Source organism: Mesocricetus auratus, unplaced genomic scaffold, assembly GCF_017639785.1.
Source record: "Mesocricetus auratus isolate SY011 unplaced genomic scaffold, BCM_Maur_2.0 Super-Scaffold_100676, whole genome shotgun sequence".
NCBI lineage: Eukaryota > Metazoa > Chordata > Mammalia > Rodentia > Cricetidae > Mesocricetus > Mesocricetus auratus.
The window spans coordinates 129,329,912-129,354,536 of NW_024429266.1; the positions used below are offsets into that span (position 1 = coordinate 129,329,912).

The 24,625-nt window shown below is 40.8% G+C and overlaps 1 protein-coding gene across 1 annotated transcript in view; it reads right to left on the reverse strand.

Moving 5' to 3' along the window:
- Positions 1–24,625, reverse strand: part of Il23r (interleukin 23 receptor) — a 69,062-nt gene that overhangs the window by 11,927 nt on the left and 32,510 nt on the right. The window contains exon 6 of the mRNA XM_005076112.3: positions 16,594–16,750. Coding sequence (XP_005076169.3) covers positions 16,594–16,750 — 157 coding nt within the window. The remainder of the gene's footprint in view (positions 1–16,593; positions 16,751–24,625) is intronic.

Here is a 24,625-nt window from a genome sequence, read left to right on the forward strand (position 1 = left end):
AAATTAGAAACAAGGTTGCTTCACATGTCAATTCCAGGTCCCTCTTCCTTTCCCTCCCCTCGTCCCACACCCTCCCACCAACCCCTCCAATATCCCCTCATTTCCCCAGGGAGGGTGAGGCCCTCCATGGGTGTGTCCATAATCTGTCATTTCATCCAGGGCAGGGCCTAGACCCTCCCCCAAGAGTCCAGGGTGAGAGTGCATCTCTCATTGTTGGATGGGCACCCAAAGTCCATTTGTATACCCGGGATAAATACTGATCTACTACCCAAGGCCCAATAGATTACCTAGGCCTCCTCATTGACACATTAAGGGGATCTTGATCAGTCCCATGCTGGATTCCCAGGCATCAGTCTGGGATTCAAGAGCTAACCCTTGTTCAGGTCAGCTGTTTCTGGGGGTTAAACCAGCCCAGTCTTAACCCCTTTGCTCATCAGTCTTCCCTCTCTGTCACTGGACTTCTTGAGTTCAGCTCAGTGTTTAGCTGTGGGAGTCTGCCTCTGCTTCCATCCCATTCCGTTGAATGAAGGTTCTGTTTCCCAGACTCTCTGGCCATGGAATTGTAGGCTGGCACTCCCCAGATCTATGTCTAAAAAGTTTGGAGAGATTTTTGTTGTAGCTTACACACACTGACATGGAAAGCAAGAGTGATCCAATGAAAGACAATGTGTCTGGAAAGAGTTGGAGTTTTTACAAGACTAGATCCTCATTCTGGGGCAAAAAGCAGGCCATAAATATACTCTTTAGCCCAACAAATGCTAGACTAAATTAACCAAATCTACTCTAAGATCTGGAAATAATGCATTGTATTTGTTTCTTTGAGTTGGTGTCAAACGATCTCCTTAGTTCTTCATTATATGGTGACCTCCGGGCAAACCATGTTTGTTATCCTTGTGAGGCAAACGTTCAGTACCTTCCAGTGTGTTTCAGATGACACGGTAGACCTCATATGCTCTCTGATGAGCCCCCCAATCATGTCTGTACCTTCATCATGACTAAGCATGCGTTTACTGAATGAAGACTTTGGAATGGTAACTAATTTGCCAATGTCATCTACATGGCAGTTAAGAGTGGAACTTCTCACCTAGGTTTTACATGTGCTTTGTACTGGTCACTAGGCTCATAAGTAAATAGTCTTACTTTTGCAGCAGGGCAGATCAGGGTGGTGGCCCTGCCAGCAGTCTGGGACCCCAAAAGATAGCATTGCTTCCCTGGTGAAAAGTCACAGTGTGACAGCATTGCGTGGCTCCGCTGCATTCTCTATCCCACTTCAGTGTGTATTGTTGGGTCAAAAGCTCTTCAAAGCTTAAGCCTATGGTTATTTTCTCCAGATATTTTTCTTTGTCACTCCATCAGCACACGTTAATTATGGGAGGCTTTGGAAGCACAGAAGATTATGAAGGGCACACGGGATTTAAGACTGTGTCACAACCTAGAGAGTCATTTCCACATCAATACCCTATTGGAGATCACATGCTTTAGCAATGTCACGGTGTGTCTTTTGCATTCAGTGTTATATAATGAATACTTCCTCACTAAAAATGACTCAAAACACACTCAATTGCTTAATACTCAGTATGCGCATACAATACAGTTTCCATTCAATCACACTCCTGTTGAGAAGCTGTTTTGAACATAAACTGTTGACTCACATGAAATATCTCAGGTCCCAGCTACACCACTTGGAATTACATAAACCCAAACAAATTCTTAATCCTTTCTGTGACTTGTGTTCTTCACAGCAAAACAGGAAAATAGCCATGCTTCCCTCAGGGATTTTAATGGCCGTCTTAGGTGCTGTTCTATTGCTGTGAAGAGATACCATGATCAAGGCAGCTTATCGAAGAAGACATTTCATTGGGTACATGCTTACAATTTCAGAGAGGTAGTCCGTAATCATCATGGAAGGGACAGTGGTGGCAGGAGTAGCATTTCAGAGCTCACATCTGACCTGCAATTTGCAGGCAAAGGGGGGGGGAAGGGATTGGGTCAGATCTGAGTTCATCTTCTCCACTAATCTTCCCCCAAACAGTTCCACTAACTGGAGACCGAGTATTCAAACATATGATTCTATGGGGAGTGGGGCAATTCTCATTCAAACAACCACAATGAGACAGTTTCATAAAGCACTTTATTATGTTTCACATAAACTAAAGCCTCAACAACATTACTTATTGCTATGTTGAACATTTAAATTGGCTCCAACCTCTTGCTATTATAATTAGCTTTAGAACAAATGTCACTGCATCTGAATTTCCATTCCTCATTTGTTGATTCTTTACCATATATCTTAAACTCCATATCTCTATTTCTCTAGGCTGTGTTTCTATGAATGGGCTTCTCTGAGATAGTTTCATTTTTTTTCTTTTTTTCTTTTGTCAGTCAAGAATTGTATTATAAGAACTTAAATCAGAGTGGACAGGTGGCCATTCTGAATATTTCTTTCCAGAAGAAAGAAGAGTCAAAGCTAGAGGTAATATTCTTAGCCAACCTACTATTTTTTTCTTTTTCTTAAAATGTAAAATTTTCTTTTTGTTCCTATTTTTCTAGTCTTATTTTAATAATTCAGCTATGTAACAGTGTTATTTGAGTATTACTATCCCAGGTCAAACTTGGGTTGATGAAATTCAATGCCATCAGACCAAGGGCAAAAATTTGGTCTAACCTATACTAATTAGTAAAGTTACACCAACCATACCACATCCAACAGACATCAGAAGCCCAAGGAAGAAACCATAGTATGTCAGCAACCCAACTCACCACAATAACTGAAAAACTAAGCCAGATGGAGAGTTATTTCATGGGTTAATGAGTCGTGCCATCTATGAAAATTAAGGATGGCAAGGTATGCAGAGACGCTATCAATAGACTCTCTTAGTTCATGCATTCCTTCATTATTTACATGTTTATAGAGAAAAGGGAAGAGGAACAAAGAAATCTTGTTGCAGCAATGAATAGAAGAAAGGGAAGGAAAACAACCAGAAGCTGTTAAAAAAAAAAAAAGGTTCTCCAAGCCACGTGGACCACACAGATATGAGGGTCAGAGGTAAAAGCACATCAAAATTCTAGAGGTAAGAATTTTGACTTTGTCAAAGATTCTTCAAAGTTCCAGTTTTGGTTTTGAGCACAGTGCATCCCTGTTCTCAAGTCCAAGTAGTCTAGTAGCCCCTCGGAAAGAATAGCACACACTTCTACTCACTGAGCAACCTCTCCAGAAATGTAGTACTTTTGAGTTGTTTCTTATCCTACAGAAACACAGTGGTTTATTAGAGACAGAATCAGGAGTAGATAAAAATCTCCATGAGAAGTTCAAATGGCTCATATTTCAGGGAATATTGTGTTTGTTTCACGTTTATTTTTATTTTTTTATTCTTTTGGTTTTTTGAGACAATGTTTCTCTGTGTTGTTTTGGAGGCTGTCCTGGAACTCACTCTGTAGACCAGGCTGGCCTCAAACTTACAGAGATTCGCCTGCCTCTGCCTCCGAAGTGCTGGGATTAAAGGCGTGGGCCACCAACGCCCAGCTATTTCACAGTTTTTAACTAAGAATCTACAAATTATAATTCATCTATATATTTGTGATTGACAATTCTCTATTTATAAATAAGGGAAAAATTTGAAAGCACTCTATACATGATTATCACATTTGCATTCATATATAGCACATATATTGAGTTCTATTAAGATGTTTGGATTTTTTCTTCTTTAGGCACTTAAAAACCCTGAAAAACTAATAATGATCACCTAAGCAGGTCTGGTGACACTACAAATAGTAACTTCACAGGAGCAAATTGAAAAGAAACTTCTCAGCTTGCTCATACTTGCCTTCCTCTGGAAAACTGTCCAAATATGTGTCTGTCTTCTCTGGGAAACTTCTATTGAAAGTTGCAGTTCAAGCACACTAATTAGTCATTATGAAATTACTGCCTTTTGCTCAGCACTCTATCATCATAAAAGGATTATGAAATTCAGGAGCTTTTCCATCACAGAGAGGTCTGTAGGACAGAGCGATGTCGCCAGTTTACCTTGGAAGTACTGAGTTCAGGGAAATGACTTTGTTTTCAGTATTGGTTTTCTACAAATTGTTGATAAATTATCTCGGCCATTTTGGCATATTTTCTGTGCTTAAAGACCCCAGAGGTTTGTATAGAAATTGTTCAGGTTGGAGGCTTTGAAGCCCTCAGTGGTTCTGCTTCGCTGAGGTCTCACAGCCAGAACAAACCAGATGTGACCGAGAGGGTCATGTAGACACCATTCCAGAAGACAGACATGTGCCTAACTCTTCTCTAGAGCCTGGGCTGCCAAGGATGCCTGGATGGACGGACTCCCCAGGAAGCGACCCAACAATACTATGGAGAATTCCCAAGATTCTTCTGTCCCTGTGAAGCCTGTCATTACTAAAACTGGCTTCTACACTCACTCGTGTCTCACTGCTTCTTGCCTTTACAGGGTGTTCTTTCTTAAGGAAACTAAGCGGCAGGGCTCTAATCCCCCACCAAGGCCTCTTGCCAGCTCACACAGCTTACAAAGAACATTTCCACCAATGACCAGGTTGCAGAGCTGGTGACTCCTCTATCAGGCTTTCCCACATCCCCAACTTTTATAATACGTCAGAACTTTTCCTATACATCTTAGTGAGGGGCTCAGAGGCAGTGCCCAGACCCAATGTGCCTAAGTAGATCATTAAGCCAAGCATAAGCTTCAGAAAAGAAAGCAAGAACTCTAAAGATATGTGTAGAAATGGCAGATTGAGTGTAGTAGCTGACCATGTGGCCTTGAATGCCCACCTTTTACTTATGTGAGCATGACTCTTGAGAGGGAACCCTGTTTTGTGTTTGTTTCCCTTATGCATGGGCTCACTAGATGGTATAGCTTGCCTCTGGTTTCCATTTGAGTCACCTAAAGAACCCGAGAGGAAACTTGGAACACTGAAAACTGAGAGCTGGAAACTTAAACCTGAGAAGAATGGTTAACTAGTAATTCTCTCTGTACTTGGGGGTGGGAGAATGGGTCTCATTACATATTCCAGGTGGGCTTAGAACTCATAATACTCTGCAGACTGACCTTGAACTCCTAGTGAGGCTCAAGCCTCACCCTGGAATAAGAGGTAGTAGTCACCATAACCAGAGCTTCCGTTTGAAGGTTGGTCTGCCATTTAGAACATTGGTCCTTACACTTTATTACTGAAGAACCTGGGAGTGAAGCAGCTCAGGAATCTCCACAGGCATTTCCACGCAATGGGCTCAGGGCTCCATTCTGAGAAACACTGTACTCTAGATAACTTACTCAACTGGAACCTACTTGGCAAACTTACTATGAAGTGCCCAATGGTTACCCTGCCTTGAACAAAGTCATCTTTCCCACAAGTTCCTTTTCTCTTTTCTCAGACCCCCTTCCTTATACCATCTCAAGGTAACTAGAGTCCTATGGGTTCATTATCATCAACTCAAATTAAGCCTGCCTTCTCATCAGTTATTCACGACAAGGTGTAAAGGAGCTGATGGCATATTATGACTATTTTCTCACTTGTGCATTTTCAAAGGAAGCCCTACAATAGAAATGGAGCTCTGTCCACATGGTTTTATTATTGACATATGTGTAGAACATTTAGACAAGTGGCTGAGGTGGTGTTGACACAGGCTATTCCCAGGTCTCTAGGGATGGCAAACAGGAGAGCTGTTCTGGAGCCCCACAGAGTGATCATACCAGGTCTTGGCCATTCATCTGTTTTATAACTTTTGACAAGTTTTTGTATCTCATTACCTTCATCCCTATGGTGGAACAATGATTATGCTTTGTTTTATAGGACTATGGCAAAAAGGACAACTCATAAGTAAAATGCTTAGCAGGGTGCCCCACCCATAGTAATCATCCAAGATTATCCAGTCTTACTAAAACCCTGTTGATAACATGACACTATAGAGGAGTGTGACTGTCTAACCAGCAAAACTTCCCCTGTGGGGGTGCTAAAGCCTGACCTTCTATTCTCAGAAACTGATTTTCTCTTTTTTTTTGTATAAAGCTCTGCTTTCCAGTAAAGGCTTAGTTCTCCAGGAAGGAAAAGATATCAAGTTATTCAAGTCACCCAACTCTTACTATAAATGAGCCCTTTCATTTTCTCTTTGAGGCTGTGGGTTTTGTTTTGTTTTGTTTTTAATAGAGCTTTTATTGGCAGTACTTGAACCAGGCAGGCCAAGCCTTCTACAAATGACTAATATCTCAGCTTGAGACCAGTTTTTGCTGCTTGTGTCCTCCCCATTCACCCATCTATCCATCCATCTATCCACCCACTACCCATCTATCCATTCACCCATCTGTTCATCGATCAATCCATCCATCCATCTATCCATCCATGCATCCATTAATAGGCTTTCAATTCATAGCCTAGGTTGAACTTGAACTCCAAATCCTCTTGCCCAGTGCCCAAGGCCAACTTTAAAGGCAAGAAAAAGATACTCTTTAGAGAGTAGCAATACAGAGAAATGCCTACTACCTTGTTGGATATAATTTTGCAAACCAGTGACACACATGTAACAATTTTAGGAAATAAATTGGGAGAATTCTCTACAGAAGGAACATTATTGCTTGGACTGTATGTACTTCCTTATAAATAAACCCTTAATTAGTTGGAGTTTAGTTGTTGGAAAAATTTTCATTACCAAGTAAACTGGTTAGCCAAAATAATATTATGGGAATAGATTTTGTTTTACTTTTCAATCACAAGTCATGTTAATCTCACCTGTGTAGATTGTTTCTCCCTGCTTTTATTTAATTTTGTACTTATAAGAATAATTGTGCCCCAGATAAACACTGAACTCCTGGAACCTAGTGACAGAGAGGGAGGAGTGATGAGCAAAGGGTCAAGACTGGGCTGGTGAAACCCAGAGAAACAGCTGATCTGAACAAGGGGAAGATCTTGGACCCCAGACTGATGGTTGAGAGGCCAGCATGGGACCCTGAATGTGGGTGTCAGTAAGGAAATTCAGGCAATCTATGTGGTTTTTGGGTAGTAGATCAGTATATATCCCTGGCACACAAATGGACTTTGGGTGCCCATCCCGAAATGAGGGATGTTCTCTCAATCTGGACACTTGGGGGAGGGCCTTGGCCCTCTCTGGAATGAAATGACAGACTCTAGAGATTCCCAATGGAAGGCCTTATCCTCCTTGGGGAATGGAGTGGGGATTGGGTGGGGGGTTGGGGGGGCTGGTGGGAGGGAGGGGCATGCAGGGGAGGGAGAGGGAGCTGGGACTGACATGTGGAACAAGCCTGTTTCTAATTTAAATATATAATAAAAATAAGAATAATTGTGCCCAACTTCTGCTTGCCCACTTTGGGATCTCCTGGTTTGGGGACTGCAGGCAGGTTGACTCACCCCCCAAGCAGACCAAGCAACCACAAGTCTGCTGACATCTCTGTGCTAGTCCCACCCTCACCCACCAGAAGAGGGAGTGTCTCAGACCCGCCTGCACCCACCATGAGACCCATCAGAGTATTGGACCTGCTGGTATCCACTGGAAGAGAATCATGGACTCGTATCCACCAGGAGAGGAAGAGACCCCACCTGTACCCCCTGGAAGGAGGGATGGGAAGACAACAATATAAGAACATATTCAACAACAGAAAAACCAATATGAGGCCACCAGAGTCTAGGGACTCCACACCAGGAAGACCTGAACATCCCAACACAGATGAAGCAGAAGAGAACGACCTTGAAAACAACTTCAAGAAGATGATAGAGACCCTAAAAGAGGAAATGAAAAAATTCGTTAAAGAAATGGAAGGAAAAAAACCCAAAAAATTTCAAGAAATGGAGGAAAAGACAAACCAAAAATTGCAAGAAACAATTCATTCAGTGCAAGGGTTGAAAGCTAAAATAAAGACAATAAAAAATACAGTCTGAGGGAATGCTGCAATTAGAAAAGATGGGTAAATCATCAGGAACTACAGATGCAAGCATAAGCATAACCAACAGAATACAAGAGATGGAAGAGAGAATCTAAGGCATTGAAGATATACTAGGAGAAATAGATTCATTGACCAAAGAAAATCTTAAGTCCAACAAATCCCTAACACAAAATATCTAGGAAATATGGGACACCGTGAAAAGGCCAAACCTAAGAATAATAGGGATAACAAATGGTGCTGGCATAACTGGATATTGGCATGTAGAAGAATACGGATAGATCCATATCTATCACCATGCACAAAACTTAAGTCAAAATGGATCAAAGACCTCAGCATAAGTCCAGCCACACAGGACCTCTTAGAAAAGAAAGTGGAAGGTACCCTTGAACGAATTGGTACAGGAGACTTCTTCCTGAACATAACACCAGTAGCACAAACACTGAGGTCAACAATTAATAAACGGGGCCTCCTGAAGCTGAGAAGCTTCTATAAGGCAAAGGACACAGTCAACAAGACAACAAGGCAGCCCACAGAATGGGAAAAGATATTCATTAACCCCACATCTGACAGAGGGCTGATCTCTAAAATTTACAAAGAACTCAAGAAGCAAGTTTCTAAAACACCAAAGGATCCAATTAATAAGTGAGCTAGAGAATTCTCAATGGAGGAGTCTAAAATGGTTGAGAGGCACTTGAGAAAGTGCTCAACATCCCTAGCCATCCGGGAAATGCAAATCAAAACAACTCTGAGATACCATCTTACTCCTGTCAGAATGGTTAAAATAAAAATTACCAATGACAGTTTATGCTGGAGAGGTTGTGGAGAAAAGGGAACACTCCTCCACTGCTGGTGGGAGTGCCAACTCATACAGCCACTCTGGAAATCAGTATGGAGATTCCTCAGAAAAATGGGAATAAGCCTACCACAAGACCTAGCAATTCCACTCTTAGGCATGTATCCAAAATATGCCCATTCATACAACATGAATTCTGTCCTACTATGTTCATAGCAGCATTATTTGTAATAACCAGAACTTGAAAGCAACCTAGATGCCCCTCAACTGAAGAGTGGATAGAGAAAATGTGGTACATTTACACAATGGAGTACTATTCAGCAGAAAAAAAAAAATGGAATCCTGAAATTTGCAGGCAAATGGATGGCACTGGAAGAAACCATCCTGAGTGAGGTAACCCAGTCGCAAAAAGAAAAACATGGTATGTGCTCTCTCATATATGGATTTTAGACATAGATCAGGGGAGTGCCAGCCTACAATCCCACGGCCAGAGAGTCTGGGGAACAGAGCCTTCATCCAATGGCTGATGGAAGCAGAGGCTGACAACCACAGCTAAACACTGAGCTGAACTCAAGGAACCCAGTGACAGAGAGGGAGGACTGATGAGCATACAGGTCAAGACTGGGCTTGTTTAACCCACAGAAACAGCTGACCTGAACAAGGGGGAGTTCTTGAACCCCAGACTGATGGCTGGGAATCCAGCATGGGACTGATACAGACACCCTGAATATGGGTGTCAGTGAGGAGGCCTAGGCAATCTATGGGGCTTTGGGTAGTAGATAAGTATTTATCTCTGGCATACAAATGGACTTTGGGTGCCCATCCCACAGTAAGATATGCTCTCTCAGCCTGGACTCTTGGGGGAGGGTCTAGGCCCTGCCCTGGATGAAATGACAGACTATGGTTACCCCCCATGGAGGGCCTCACCCTCCCTGGGGAAAAGAGTGGGGATTGGGGGAGGTGGGCATGGGGGATGTTGGTGGGAGGGCATGGGAGAAGGGGAGGGAAAGGGAGAGGGACCTGGGATTGACATGTGAAGAAACCTTGTTTCTAAATGAAATTTTATAAAAAGACATAAAACAGGATAATAGGGATAGAAGAAGGTGAAGAAACTCAACTCAAAGGTGCATTAAACATATTCAACAAAATCATAGAAGAAAACTTTCCTAACCTAAAGGAAAACATGCCAATGAAAGTACAAGAAGCCTACAGAACACCAAATAGAATGGGCCACAAAAGGAAGTCCCTCGCCACATAATAGTAAAAACCCAAAACATACAGAATAAAGAAAGAATATTAAGAGCAGCAAAGGAAAAAGGCCAAGCAACAAATAAAGGCAAACCTATCAGAATCACATCTGACTTCTTAATGGAAACTCTGAAAGTCAGAAGGTTCTGGATAGATGTTCTACAAATGCTAAGGGAATATGGAATGCCAGCCTAGACTACTGTACCAAGCAAGGCTTTCGATCACTATAGATGGAGAAAACAAGATATTTCATGACAAAACCAGATTTAAACAATACATATCTACAAATTCAGCCTTACGGAATGCAACTGGAAGGAAAACTCCAACCTAAGGAAGTTAACTACACTCATAAAAGCATAGGCAATAGATAATCCCACTTTACAAAAAGCCAAAAGAAAAAGCGGGGATAAATCCACACACAATACACTACTACCAACAAATCCAAAACAAACAGAAATTAACACTCAATGGTCCTTAATTTCCCTCAATATTAATGGTCTTAACATTGCTATAATAAGAAACAGCTGACCTGAACAAGGGGGAGCTCATGGATCCCAGACTGATGGCTGAGAGGCCTGCATGGGACTTATCCAGACCTCCTAAATGTGGGTGTCAGTGAGGAGGCCTTGGCAATCTATGGCATCTCGGGTAGTAGACTTTGGGAACCCATTCCACATGGAGGGATGCTATCTCATCCTGGACACATGGGGGAAGGCCTAGGCCTTGCCGTGGATGTCGGGGCCTGAATATGATATTTCAGATATAGGCCTCAGCTCAATTCCAGGAGCTCGAATCTCCTATTGTCTTTTACATGTTGGCTGGTTACCTCCAGATGGCCTGACCACAGTGGAGAATGGTTTCTAGTTGGTGTAACAATAGACCTAGGCCCCAAACCCATCATGAGGACTAGTGGGATATGTCTGAAGACTGATGAGACTGTGCTATTATGGAAAGTCTGAGGGCTTATGTACGTGCATTCTAGGACCATCTCTAGGGTTAAAGGAAGTGTTTCCTAGTCAGCACTATATACATGATAATAGATGTCTTCTGCCAGTACCCCTGCTTTTGGAAAGCTATTTAAGAGGATGCTTGAATAAACCGTGGTATTCAGTGTTGACTGAGAGTCCTCCTGAAGTGACAAGATGTCTCTTTCTGGTTTTTAGCACTGCTGGGTAGCTAGGACTTCCCTGATCCACATTCCCCTACTCAGGGTGGGACCCTGGGCTGTTCAGCTGGTTCCAAAAACAGCCCTAAAGACATCAGTCATAGATGGCTCTTGCAGCATAGGACTGATACTGGCCGAACCCCTGGCACCCGAATGAAATGACAGACTCTGGAGATCCCCCTGGGGAGAGAAGTGGGGATTGGGGGATTTGGGGAGGGTTAGAGAGGGATGTGGGGGGGGAGGGATAGAGAGGGAGCTGGGATTGACATGTGAAACAAGCTTGTTTCTAATTTAAATTAAAAAATCTATTAAAAAAAGACACAGGCTAGTATAATGGATACAAAGACAGAATCCATCCTTCTGCTGCATACAAGAAACACACCTCAGCTTTAAAGAAAGACATTAACTCAGAGTAAAGGGTTGGCATAAGATTTTCCAATCAAATGGACCCAAGAAACAAACTGGTGTAGCTATATTAATATCTAACAAATTAGACTTCAAACTAAAATCAATTAAAATCAGGCAAAATCCATCATGATAAAGTCTCAATTCTGACCATCTATGCCCCAAATACAAAGGCACCCACGTTCATAAAAGAAACATTACTAAAACTCAAATCATACATAAGACCCCACACAGTTATAGTGGGAGACTTAAACATCCCACTCTCACTACTAGACAGGACCATCAGACAGAAACTTAACAAAGAAACAAAGGAGCTAACAGAAGTTATGACCCAATTGGGTTTAACAGACATCTATAGGACATTCCATCCAAACACAAAAGAATGTACTTTCTTCTCAGCGCCACATGGAACCTTCTCTAAAATGATCACATACTTGACAACATATCAAACCTCAACAGGTACAAAAAATTGGAATAACCCCCTGTATCTTATCAGACCACCATGCTTTAAAGTTAGAATTCAACAACACAAATTGCAGAAAACCTACAAACTCATGGAAATTGAACAATGTGCAATTGTACCATTCCAGGGTCAAAGGATAGGGTGTTGGTGGTGGCCAGGGGAGGAGGGAGGGAGAGGAAACTGCGATTGACATTTAAAACAAGCTTGTTTTTAATTTAACTAAAATATGTAAAAAATAAAAAGAATAATTGTTATGCAATTATTCTTTTCTGTCTTTGCTAGCATAAGACTTCTCCAAGGTATTGATTTTGGTCTATACCTCTGCTTATTGAGGTTCTTAAGTACTAATAAGGCCTGCCATATGATATAGGCTAAACTAGTATTTAATTAACTCAATAATTACTGCGTTTTCATGAATTCTTAAACAGGTAAATAATAAGGATTTGCTAAAACATATTTGTGAAACTACTACTACCATTTTCCTAAGTCAATATGACTTCTACTTCTAAACACTTACCTTTATACCCACAGATAAGTGTGACTCATGTCCCTCATCAAAGAAACTTCTTTTCACAACAGATGGAGACTGCTACAGGGGTCCACAACTGGTCAATATGCAGAGACTAAGTGACCATGGGATGCAAAGACCCAGTTAGTTCATCTACAAAGAATCCCAATCCCTAAAGCTCAGGAGACATGATGGAAAGGGAGCAGAAAGACTGTAAGAGCCAAAAGACCAAGATGCCTGCTGCAAGATGGTGTCTTCTAGACACTACAAGGAGCTGCTCCCATGATGTCTCAACAACATGGCTGCCTAAACAAGACCTGCATAATGAATACATCAGCTGACGTGCCAGTGAAGATGAGGGAAATTTCATAAGACTTCATCCCTAGATAAAGAACTACAGACAAGTAATGGCTTCTGAGGGAGAAGAATTAATTATCTTTGGGAGTTAGCTCATCTCAAATGGTCAGGCCTAAACACCTATAAATAAGTATAACACTGAATGGATTCGCTAGAAGAATATACATATTTTTGTATATATATTATACATATATGTATAAGTCAGGAGGTGGTGGCACATGCCTTTAACCCCAGCACTTGGGGGACAGAGGCAGATAGCTCTCTGAGTTCAAGGCCAGCCTGGTCTATGGAGTGAGTTTCAGGACAGCCAGCTACACAGGAAAACCCTGTTTCAAAGAACCAATAAAAAGGAGAAGAAAAAGGGGAGAAGGAGAGGTCATAAATTTAAGAGGGGTGGAAATCATGTAAGTACAGTGTATTCATGTATCAAATTACCAATAGAATAAAACCTATTTGACAACATGCACCTTAAAATGTGCTTAATCCCCCCTCAGTGTGTGTGTGTGTGCGTCTGTGTGTGTGTGTGTGTGTGTGTGCTTAACCTGGTGTATGTGTGTATATGCTTAACACTGTATGTGAGATGTACACATGTATGTGCTTAACTGTGTGTAGGTGTGTATGCTTTTGTATGTGAGGATACTTTCTTCCATGTATGTACATGTGGCAGCCTGAGACTGACATCCAATGTCTACTTCTATTGTTCTTCATTTTATTTTTTTGAGACATTGATTTCTTATCAAACCTAGAACTCATCAATGGGTTATACTAACTGGCTAGTCAGCCTCGAGGATCTGCCAGGCTCTGCCCTACCCAAGCATTGGGATTACAGATACACAACACTGAACATGGCTTTTACCTGGGTGCGGGAAATCTGAACTCAGATCCTCATTTGTGCACAGTAAGCACTTTACCCCCAAAGCTATCTTTCCTGCACCAAATTTGCCTAACTCTTCATCTAATATTATTTTTTTAGAATAAAGAAATGAAAGTTTAAATGCAAATCTGTTTAAAATCTTATTGATAATGATGAAATGAAGTAGTTGAAATTTTGTTTAAATAAGGAAGTGGGAGCTGGAAAAATGAATTAGCAGTTAAGACTACTGTCTGCTCTTCTAGAGGTCCCAGGCCAGAAGCACAGCATCTCCATGTTGGTGCGTATGTAAACTCCAGTTTCAAAGGATCAGATGCCCTCTTCTGGTCTCCTTTTGTATTGCATGCACATTGTGCACAGACATCATACATGAAGACAAAACACCCACATACAATTTAAAAAAATCAAAAAGGAAATAAATAAGTTAAGGTATGTCTATAAACTGGAATGACGTGCAGTCATTGAACAAGCTGTTTAAAAACTCAGCAAGGTAGACTACATAAGCAAACCAGAAAACACTGCAGTTCCAGTCACAGAAAATGTAAGTACCTAGGAAATACTAACATAACTTAATTAACGTGTGAGTAGTAGATATTTTTGTGTCACACAGTAAATAAACTTACATTGTGTTTGCAAAGAGGAAAATATGTATTTGAATTTTTACTTTCTATAGTATTTTTGCTGTTTCTTATTTAAGGTAGCACAGGAAGGAATGGGGGAACAAAATAATAGCCTGTGGCTCCTCTTGGCTAGTGTGTGAAAAGCATAAGCATTTAAGTTTGACGACTATTTTGCCTTTTTTTTTTTTTGGTTTTTCGAGACAGGTTTTCTCTGTATTGTTTTGGAGGCTGTCGTGGAACTCACTCTGTAGACCAGACTAGGCTCGAACTCACAGAGATCCGCCTGCCTCTGCCTCCCGAGTGCTGGGACTGTGCCAACGCCCGGCTCTATTTTGCCTTTTAAGTGACATTTCTCCTTATTAAATAAGAAACTTTAAGACCAGACTTTGCAGGTCCTTATTCTATACTACCCTAGATGGAGGACCTTTGTCCCTAGACAGCATTCGTGTTGGATATGATGGCACACACCTGTAATTCCAGCACTTGGAGGGTTGAGGCTGGAGGACTGTCACAATTTCAAGGTAATCCTGTATTACAGAGTGACATTCTATCTAAAAAAGCAGATACAGGTGTGCACACACATGCCAGCCTGTCTGTGATCTGCAGAGGGGACAGATTATCTGTCCTCCCACTTGTTCAGACAGAACTGAACAGCAACAGTGACTGAGAGTGCTGAGCATTTGAGAAATTCAGGGCAATGACCCATGAACAATGTGCTGTCTAGCTAATCATGACTCAGTGTCTACATCTGTAAAATGGTGCAAATTACAAATCAAATATGGTGAATATAGAAAACAAACAAGCTTATAGAGAGCAGTGCTTTGTAAATTTAAGTAAACCATGCTTAATCACACTGGTCGAGTAACTCTAGTGTTCTTTTTAAAAAGAAACGGGTTACTTAGGGCTAGAGAGATGGCTCAGCAGTTAGGAGCTCATCCAAAGGATCTGGGATCGATTCCTAGCACCCACACAGTGGCTCACAACCATTCATAACTTCAGTTTCAGGGAATAGATGACTTCTTTTGACTTCTGCGGGTTCCAGGCACATATGGACAAACATGTAAACAAAAGAAAATCAAAATAAAATAAAAATTGAAAAAGAATTTAATTACTAAGCAAATCTATTTTATATTATACTAAAAGTGTCAAAAGTTTTACCAGTTCTAACTTAAGACAGATGATATTAAATTTTAACTTCTAAAAGTAGAGAACTGATAATTTATTGAAAATTATTCCCTTGATAGTGTATCTCTAAGATTGGACACCAGGTGGCACCAAAGTAACTTGGTTTGTTTGAAATCACAGAGCGTAGCTGTCAGGCTGTTACATTAAGAATCATGTTATTAATGATGTGAGTATAATTAAGCCAAATGTGTTGTTTCTGGAAAGCAAAACAAAATCTGCCATATAAACTATACATAAAAGCCATAACTCTGGTTCATGGAGCTTCTCTGGAATAGGATGACAATTGTTATTGTTTGAGTTTATTACTTGCTTACAATTGAAATCTCTTCAGCTAAGAAGGTAGCGTTGTGTGGTGTGACTAAACGTATATGTAAGTAAACTAATAATAATAGCAATGAGATTTTTCTAAATCTCTCTCAGTGAGGTCCTACTGAGAAATCATTAATTCCATGGCTAAGTGCTTTTTGTTTTTGTTTTTGTTTTGTAACTCTTTCTGGTTACCTTTAGTGTAGAGATAATCAGTGTTTATTTACATTATTTGATTTTTTAATTTTTGTGATACATTTTTTTGTAACTCAATGACACATTCTGAAACAAGGACTGGTAACAAATCAGTGTGTTTGTAAGAACTGTCATCCCAGCTGTGTGTGGAATCATTCCCTTTGTGGGAAGAAATGTGAATAAAGGTGTTGAGACCTAAGCATTTCCAGGTGGCTTAGATGATTCCACAAAGTGTCAACCTTAGAAAGCTCAAAGAAAGTGATGATTTTAACGTTATCACCTCCACAAGATGGCCTTCTCAATGGTAGCAGGCAAGCTGCAAGGATGCTTAGAAGAGACTGAGGGCTGGAGATGGCTCAGCAGTTAAGAACACTGACTGTCCTTCCTGGCAACCACATGGTGGCTCACAACCACCTTGAATGAGATCTGGTGCCCTCTGCTGGCATGCAGGCAGAAGACTGTATACACAATAAATAAATAAATAATATTTTAAAAAAGAAATGCTTATTAAAAAAAAAAAGGAAAGAGCTTGAAAGGAAGCTGAGGAGAACAGGGTTTAGACATGCCCACCTGTCTGGGGAGTTCTGTGAACAAAGGGTGAGCTCCAAGGCTGCCAGTTTCTTTTACCCAGTTCTTGACATCTCACTTGAAACACATACACGCTGTTCGGCTCCAGGTAGAATTCTGACTGTTGCACATATGTTAAGTTGGTGTCAAATTCCATAACCTAAAATAGATGCATAATGGCAGTGAAGTCATGTGATAGTCATTTAGAGTGGCTATTCCATCCAGCAGATGTATTAACTAAAATAATTAATGTTTATACAAACTTAACATAAACTAAAATATCTGAGGAAGGTATAAGTAAAAAGCAATTATCATGTCCTGGCTAAAATAATTACTATATTCTTCCAGAAATGAATGTTTAAGGTTACTCTGATGCTCATCTTACTTTGATGTAAATTATGGTCTACATGGATTTTGCCTTTAAAAACACTGTACCCTGAGTTTTGGCATCAAGAGACTTTGAGGCATAAGCCTGCTCTTGGTCACTGGGTAATAAAGGACTCATATACTTTTAATTGACTTAATCAGGGTGGTTGTCTGTATCTTTCTTGTATGGATTATTACAGGTGCCCCACTCCATCTCCAGGGCTGCACTTCACAGGAGCCTCCGATGCTTTTCTAATAACACATGCACCAAGCCCCTATTTCCAGCTTCCCCTCCTGGCTAGACCAAAGCAGGTTCACATTCTCAAACATTCCAGAATGGGGAATCTACTTCTTCCTCCATGCTACCTTGGGACCAAAGTGAGGGTATGTTTTACCCTGACAAGTTTTTTTTTTTTTTTTTTTTTTTTTTTTTAGGATGGCTCCCTTGTTCTATAAAGCCTGCCTTCTACAGCCAACTCATTCTCAAATTACATTTCAGAAAATGCTGATTTATGTTCAATTGACATAATATACAAGTAAAAAAAAATAAAACAGGGGATGAGTGGGAGGAGGGGAACCACTCAAGGATGGAGTCCTCTGTCCCTAACACACTTATTTGAAAACTTCATACAGAAGATTTAGAAATTTTCCCTCAACTCTTTGCCCCTCTCAGTGGTTAAATGCACTGTTACATGTTACTTCAGTGTGTTGTCCTGTTGACCAAATTTCATATGTGTTCCTAAGGCTTTCATTTAATCTGTCTCATGAAGTATAACGTCTTATCTTCCAAATGTTTTAAAATTAAGATCCATGCCACTACATTTTAAAGATATAAACATGTGAATGAATGCATATCATAGGTATGTATATGCACATGAAAATTTAGGCATAAAGAGCTCTTGGCTCAAAGATAGAGACATCTTGGAATTTATGGATAGGCTTCATTTTATTTACAGCAAAACCATAATTTCTCTTTTATGATGTTTTTTGCATAATAACCAATTCCTATGATGAAATATGATTTTCTGAGTTTTCATTTTCAATGCAATGTATTAAAAAACAAAATAAGAAAAAGATCATATGAAAAATAACTGGATAAAAAATATATTTTGGTAAAGACAGTTTTAACAAAACGGAGATGCTTTGGATAAAAAGAAGACCTTTTCAGGTAGAAATCTGATGCAAGGGAATCTCCCATGAATCTATAGGAATGACCCCAGCTGAGACTCTTAGCAGTAGTGGAGAGGGTTCCTGAACTGGTCATGTCCTGTATTCAGATTGGTAACTACCCCAATTGTCATCAAAGAGCCTTCATCTAGTAACTGAATGGAAATAGTTGCAGAGATCCACAGTCAATCACTTGCCTGAGCTTGGAGAATCCGGTTGAGGAGAGGGAGGAAGCCGTGTACAAGTCAAAGGCTAGGTCACCACAAGGGAGCCCACAGAAGCAACTCCAAATGTTAAGTGTGTTTTCCCATTGGGCAAAGTGTCAATTTGTTACCTGAGATATCCGTGCCTATTATTTTCAATAAACAACTTCCACTAATAAATTGTCAAAACTAACTAGTACTTTGGCTTTCTTTTAAGAGTGGATTTCTAGAAAAATGTAGTGTCACTTATAAAGTACTCAGTGTCTCACAGAAAGTTTAGTAAAAATGACATGAACCATCTCTAGTTAAGGGAGATATACATGTGGCAAGGAATTTTTTAGTATTGTAACTAAACAATGCATTGAATTGAAGATTCAGATGTAGATCCACATGCCTATGGACACCTCATTTTTTTTTATAAAGAAGCCAGAAATATATACTGGAAAAAGACAACATCGTTAACAGATGATACTGGTCAACTGGATGTCTGCATGTAGAAGATTCCAAATAGAACTATATTTATCACCCTATACAAGACAACTCCAAATGGCTCAAAGTCCTCAACACAAGATCAACATATGAACTTGATAGAAGAGAAAGCAGGAATAGGCTTGAACTAATTGTCACATTGGATAGAGTCTTAGTATCTAAAATACATAAAGAACTAAAAATATTTAAACGTAAAGAAAAGAAGTAATTATAAAAATGGTGTCCACAAATAAGCAGAGAATTTTCAAAAGATGAAACACAGGCGTCTGAGAAACAAAGAAATGTTCAATATTCTTATCCATAGTCATCAGGGAAATATAAATCAAAACTATTTTGAGATTTCATCTCACACCAATCAAAATTGCCAAGATCAATAAAACAAATGACAGCACATGTAGGGAAAGCCCAACCCTTATTCATTGCTACAGGGAGCACAAACTTGTATAGTTACTATATAAATCAGTGTGTGGATTCATCAGGAAGGTGAGAATCTATCTACCATAAAATCCAGTTTGGGCATATATCCAGAGGACTCTACATCCTACTACAGAGAAATTTGCTAATCCATATTTATTGCTGCTCTATTTACAATAGCTAAAATTGGAAACAGCCAAGATGTCCATCAACTTATCAATGAAAATGTGACACATTTATACAATATGGTATTATTCAGCTGTTTAAAAAAATCCTAAAATTTGCAGGTAAATGGATGGAGCTAAAAAGAGTCATCCTGAGTGAGGTAACCCAGGCCCAAATATTGTTTCCTTTTATATTTGATTTTTTTTCTTGAGATGGGTTTTCTGTGTTACAGCCCTGGCTATCCTCAGACTCTCTTTGTAAACCAAGCTGGCCTCCAACTCACAGAAATCCTCCTGCCTCTGTTTTCCCAGTGCTAGGATTAAAGGCCCGCACCACCACCACCATATGGCATGGATGTTAGTCTTTAAGTCTTTGATATGTGTGCTGCTATGTATTTAATCAGAGAAGTTAGGAACTTAGAGAGGAACTGGGAAGGAGAAGAGGATCTCCTAAGGAAAGGGAAATAGAATAAGCAGAATACATTGTTATGGAGAAGGGAGGGACTGAATTGGAAGGATTAAATGGGGAGAGGGATAAAAGATAAGGGTAATGAAAAGAATATGGGGAGGGGCAACTAACACTAATGACCATTTGAGGTACTATATGGAAACGTACTAGTATAGAAGTTTCTTATAATGTATGCACAGATGGAAGAAATCTAAATGGGGTGACCAATAATGGAGCAGATACTGCCGTAACTATATATTTTATACCACCAAGTAAAACTCCAGTCCCTGCAATGGGTTACATCTAGTTGAGTTGGCCAGTAGGGCCCCACAGAAACACCCAAAACACTTCAGGCTATTGCCAAGGCTATTGGTTGCTTTCCACAAATTGATGGGAAGGCCCTATTGTAGATAATTGTACATCTCACTGAACACTCAGAAGTTCAGCTGGTGTCCAAGTAGGAAATTCACCTCTACTGACGAGTGTTCATGATACTAGAAGGTACTCATGCTACCAGAGTGGAAACACCAACCAAGCTACAAACCCTGAGATCTGCAATGGTGACCTATCTGCAAGATGTTCTGCCTCAATAGTGACACAGTGTATGAGTAACCAATCCCTCTCTGCTGGGATTTAAGGCCTACTTCATGGGATGGAACCCATGCCAGACACTGTTAGGTTGGCCAAGAACCTGAGACTAGATTGGCCATGGGCCTAGTGGAAAACCAAATACTATTTCTTGTTCTGCTAAAGGGCATAGAAATAAAATGGCTCCTAATGACATCCTGCTATACCTATAGATCAGTACCTTGCTCAGCCATCATCAGAGAAGTTTCTTTTTGCAGTAGATGGGAACCAATACAGAGGCCCACAACTGGAAATTGTATCATGTGAAAAAAATTTCAATTAAAAAATTGCAAAAAAAAAATTCCCCACCAAGAAAAACAAAACAAAACAAAAAACATCTACTCACTTAGTTTTAGCTAATCAGTCATAAAATAAATTTCTCCATAGTCTCATGACTTAAGATACCATAGGAATGACTTATACATTCAATTCCTTCTTGCTATTGGTTCAAAAAACTCATATGATCAGGTTCTTCACAGAACTGTACTAGTTACATTTCCATTACTGTGATAAAACTCCATGCAGCATGCAGGGTATCTTCTGTTCCACGAACACTAGTTAGTAGGGGTGAAGCTCCAAGTTGGACACCAGCTGAACTTCTGAGTGTTCAGTTAGATATATAAGTATCTTCAGCAATAGGGCAAGACAACTTACTGAAGAGTTTATCTGACTTACAGTGCTCAACATCCATAGCCGTTATGGAAATGCAAATCAAAACAACTCTGAGATACCATCTTACTCATGTCAGAATGGCTAAAATCAAAAACACCAATGACAGCTTATGCTGGAGAGGATGTGGACAAAGGGAACACTCCTCCACTGCTGGTGGGAGTGCCACTTTAGAAATCAGTATGGAGATTCCTCAGGAAAATGGGAATCAGTCTACTACAAAGTCTAGCAATCCCACTCTGAGTTTACCCAAAAGATGCACATTCATATAACAAGGACATTCCTTCCATTATGTTCATAGCAGCATTATTTGTAATAGCCAGAACCTGGAAGCAACCTAGATGCCCCTCAACTAAAGAGTGGGTAGAGAAAATGTGGTACATTTACACAATGGAGTACTATACAGCAGAACAAACAAACAAAACCAATGGAATCTTGAAATCTGCAGGCAAATGGATGGCACTAGAAGAAACCATCTTGAGTGAGGTAACCCAGTCACAAAAAGAGAAACATGGTATGTACTCACTCATATATAGATTTTAGACATGAAGCAGGGGAATGCCAGCCTACAATCCCATGGCCAGAGAGTCTGGGAAACAGGGAGGACCCTAAGAGATATGCATGGTACCCTAGAGAAGGGGAATAGGACAGGATCTCCTGAGTGGACTGGGAGCGGGGAGGGGGGGAGTTGAGAGGGAGCAGGGGAAAAGTGAGGGGGAGAAGAGTAGAGGAGGACATGGGGGAGCAGAAAGGTTGAGTCTGGGGAAGAATAGAGGAGAGCAGGATGAGAGATACCATAATAGAGGGAGTGATTGTAGGTTTGAGGAGAGATCTGGCACTATGGAGATTTCCAGAGATCTACAAGGATGACACCAACTGGCAATCTAAGCAATAGTGGAGAGACTACCTTAAATACCCCTCCCTGATAATGAGATTGACGACTACCTTGTATGCCATCCTAGAGCCTTCATCCAGTTACTGATGGAAGCAGAGGCAGAGACCCACAGCTAAACACTGAACTGAGCTCCTGGGAACCAGTTGCAGAGAGGGAAGAGTGATGAGCAAAGGGGTCAAGACTGGGTGGGTGAAACCCACAGAAATAGCTGACCTGAACAAGGGGGGTGCTCATGGACCCCAGACCAATGGCTGAGATGCCATTATGGGACTGATCCAGACCCCCCTGAACGTGGATGTCAGTGAGGAGGCTTTGGCAATCTTTGGAGCCTCAGGTACTAGATCAGTATTTATTCCTGGCATCCGAATGGACTTTGGGAGCCCATTCCACATTAAGGGATGCTGTCTCAGCCTGGACACATGGGGAGGAGGAAGCCTAGACCCTACTCCAGATAATATAACAGACTTTGGAGATGCCCCTTGAATGGCCTCACCCTCCCTGGAGAGTGGAGTGGGGATTGGTTAGGGGACTTAGGGGTTTAGTGGGGGATGGGGAGGAGGGGAGGGAGAGGGAGTTGGGATTGACATGTAAAGCAAGCTTGTTTCTAATTTAAATTTAAAAAAAACATTAAAAAAAAAGAATCCATGATGTCAGAGTGGAGGCATGGCAGCTGCAGCAGGATGCAGAGGGCTCAATCTTGAACTGAAAACAAAAACCAAAAATGTGACTTGGGAGTGGCATTTGGATTTGAAACCTCAGAGCTCACTCCCAGGGATAGACTTCCTCTAGCAAGGTCACACTTCCTAACGCTACCCAAATCACCACCAACAAGGGATCAAGTGTTCAGATGTTAGGGGCGACATTTCTTGTTCAAATTACCACGCAGTCCTAATGTGTCCTTTTCTCCTAGTGGCCATGACTTGCCAAAACTGTTAACAAAGGGTCAGAGCCTAAATAAGGCTGTACAACTAAAGCAGAAGGGAGCTTTGTCCCTGTGGTCTGAGCCTCAAGGCTTTCCTTAGACAGCTGTCTGTCACTGTCCTCCAGCTAATCTGATGGAGACTGTCACCACAGAACTGAGGTGAAAGGTGTAGCCCTTTTCAACTTTCAATTCTTTTTTTACGGGATGACCTAGATGAAAATATCAGACAAAGGTTCCTCCTAGCCATCTTTGAGTTAACTGGGAAACTATAGAAAGAAATGGTGATCCTCCCTTTTCTGTGATAGTGGCTGTATTTTAGAAGAACGGAAGTGGGAATGGGATGTGGGCTTTGGACTGGAATGTGTTTTCACTTTCTGGCTATCCACTGGATACCTGGAGCAATACAGATTTGTGAGGGGCACTTAAGCACTATCTACATAAACTTGGAAACATTTGGCTTGATTCACTCAGGCTTTACTTCATTTATATGAGGAATGGAGTTAATGCAGCCTGTCACAAAGGATTGTTGAGAGGTTTATTGTGGGCATTACAGGAGGTAATGAAGAGATAGTGGAAGGAGGGATAGATAGAGACATCTTTACATTTGTGGTGTAGCAGTTACCTTAGAAAAAAATTCCTCCATGAGGGAGGGAGGTTCATAAATGCTGTAGGATAATATGCTATGAATATATATTGCTCTCATTGGTTGATAATAAAAGCTGCTTTGGCCTATAGCAAGACAGAATATAGCTAGGTGGGAAAGACAAACTGAATACAGGGAGAAAGAAGGACAGAGTGGAGAGAGACCTGATCCAGCTGCTCAAGGGACAAGACATCAGAGAACTGGTAAACCGTGGGCCACATGGTGGTGTAAAGATGAATAGAAATGGGTTAATTTAAATGTAAGAGCTAGTTAGAAATCATCCCAAACTATAGGCCAAACATTTTGTAATTAATACTAAGCCTCTGAGTGACTGTTTATAAATGACTGTGGGATGGAGAAACATCTTTTTATACATGAAGTTTAGGAGGTAAAAAAAGAAGTCTTTTCACTGGCTAAGAGAACAGAAACTTGGAAGATTCTACAGGGCTCCTCCCAGCATTAAAGTGAGTCCTGTGGGAGGAGCCGCTGGCACCTGGGTGCTGCACAGAGAGTTACCTGAGCGCTGTGCACACAGCTCCAGGGTGGATGCTTTCAGTGAGTCATCACCAGTGCTGGGGCTTTTGGGTGATGCAGCTGCTTTTGAGTCATTCCTGCTCCATGGGAAACTCTTCATCTATGTCCCTTTCAGAAGACTCAACAATTCATTGTTTCACCAAATTGGACATTGGTGTAATCTTTCGTTTGTTCTGTCATGGGTTCCTTTTCTGTGGTGAATAGACTTCTCTTTCATCTGTCTGCCTGCCTGTCTGTCTGTCTATCAATCATCTACTATCTATTTCTAACCTATCTATAATCTGTTTATCTGTGGTCTATCTATAATCCATTTATCTATCACCCCCCCCACTTGTGTGTATGTATTGCAACTCCCCAGGAAAATGTTGTCACACAACATTCTGTATTAAAAGGGCATATTTGTGCATCATAATTTGAAAGACATCTGAAGGAACACACTGTAAAAATCCCAGCACCACTTTTAGCAGTTTGTTTTAAGTTAACTTTTAACCTAG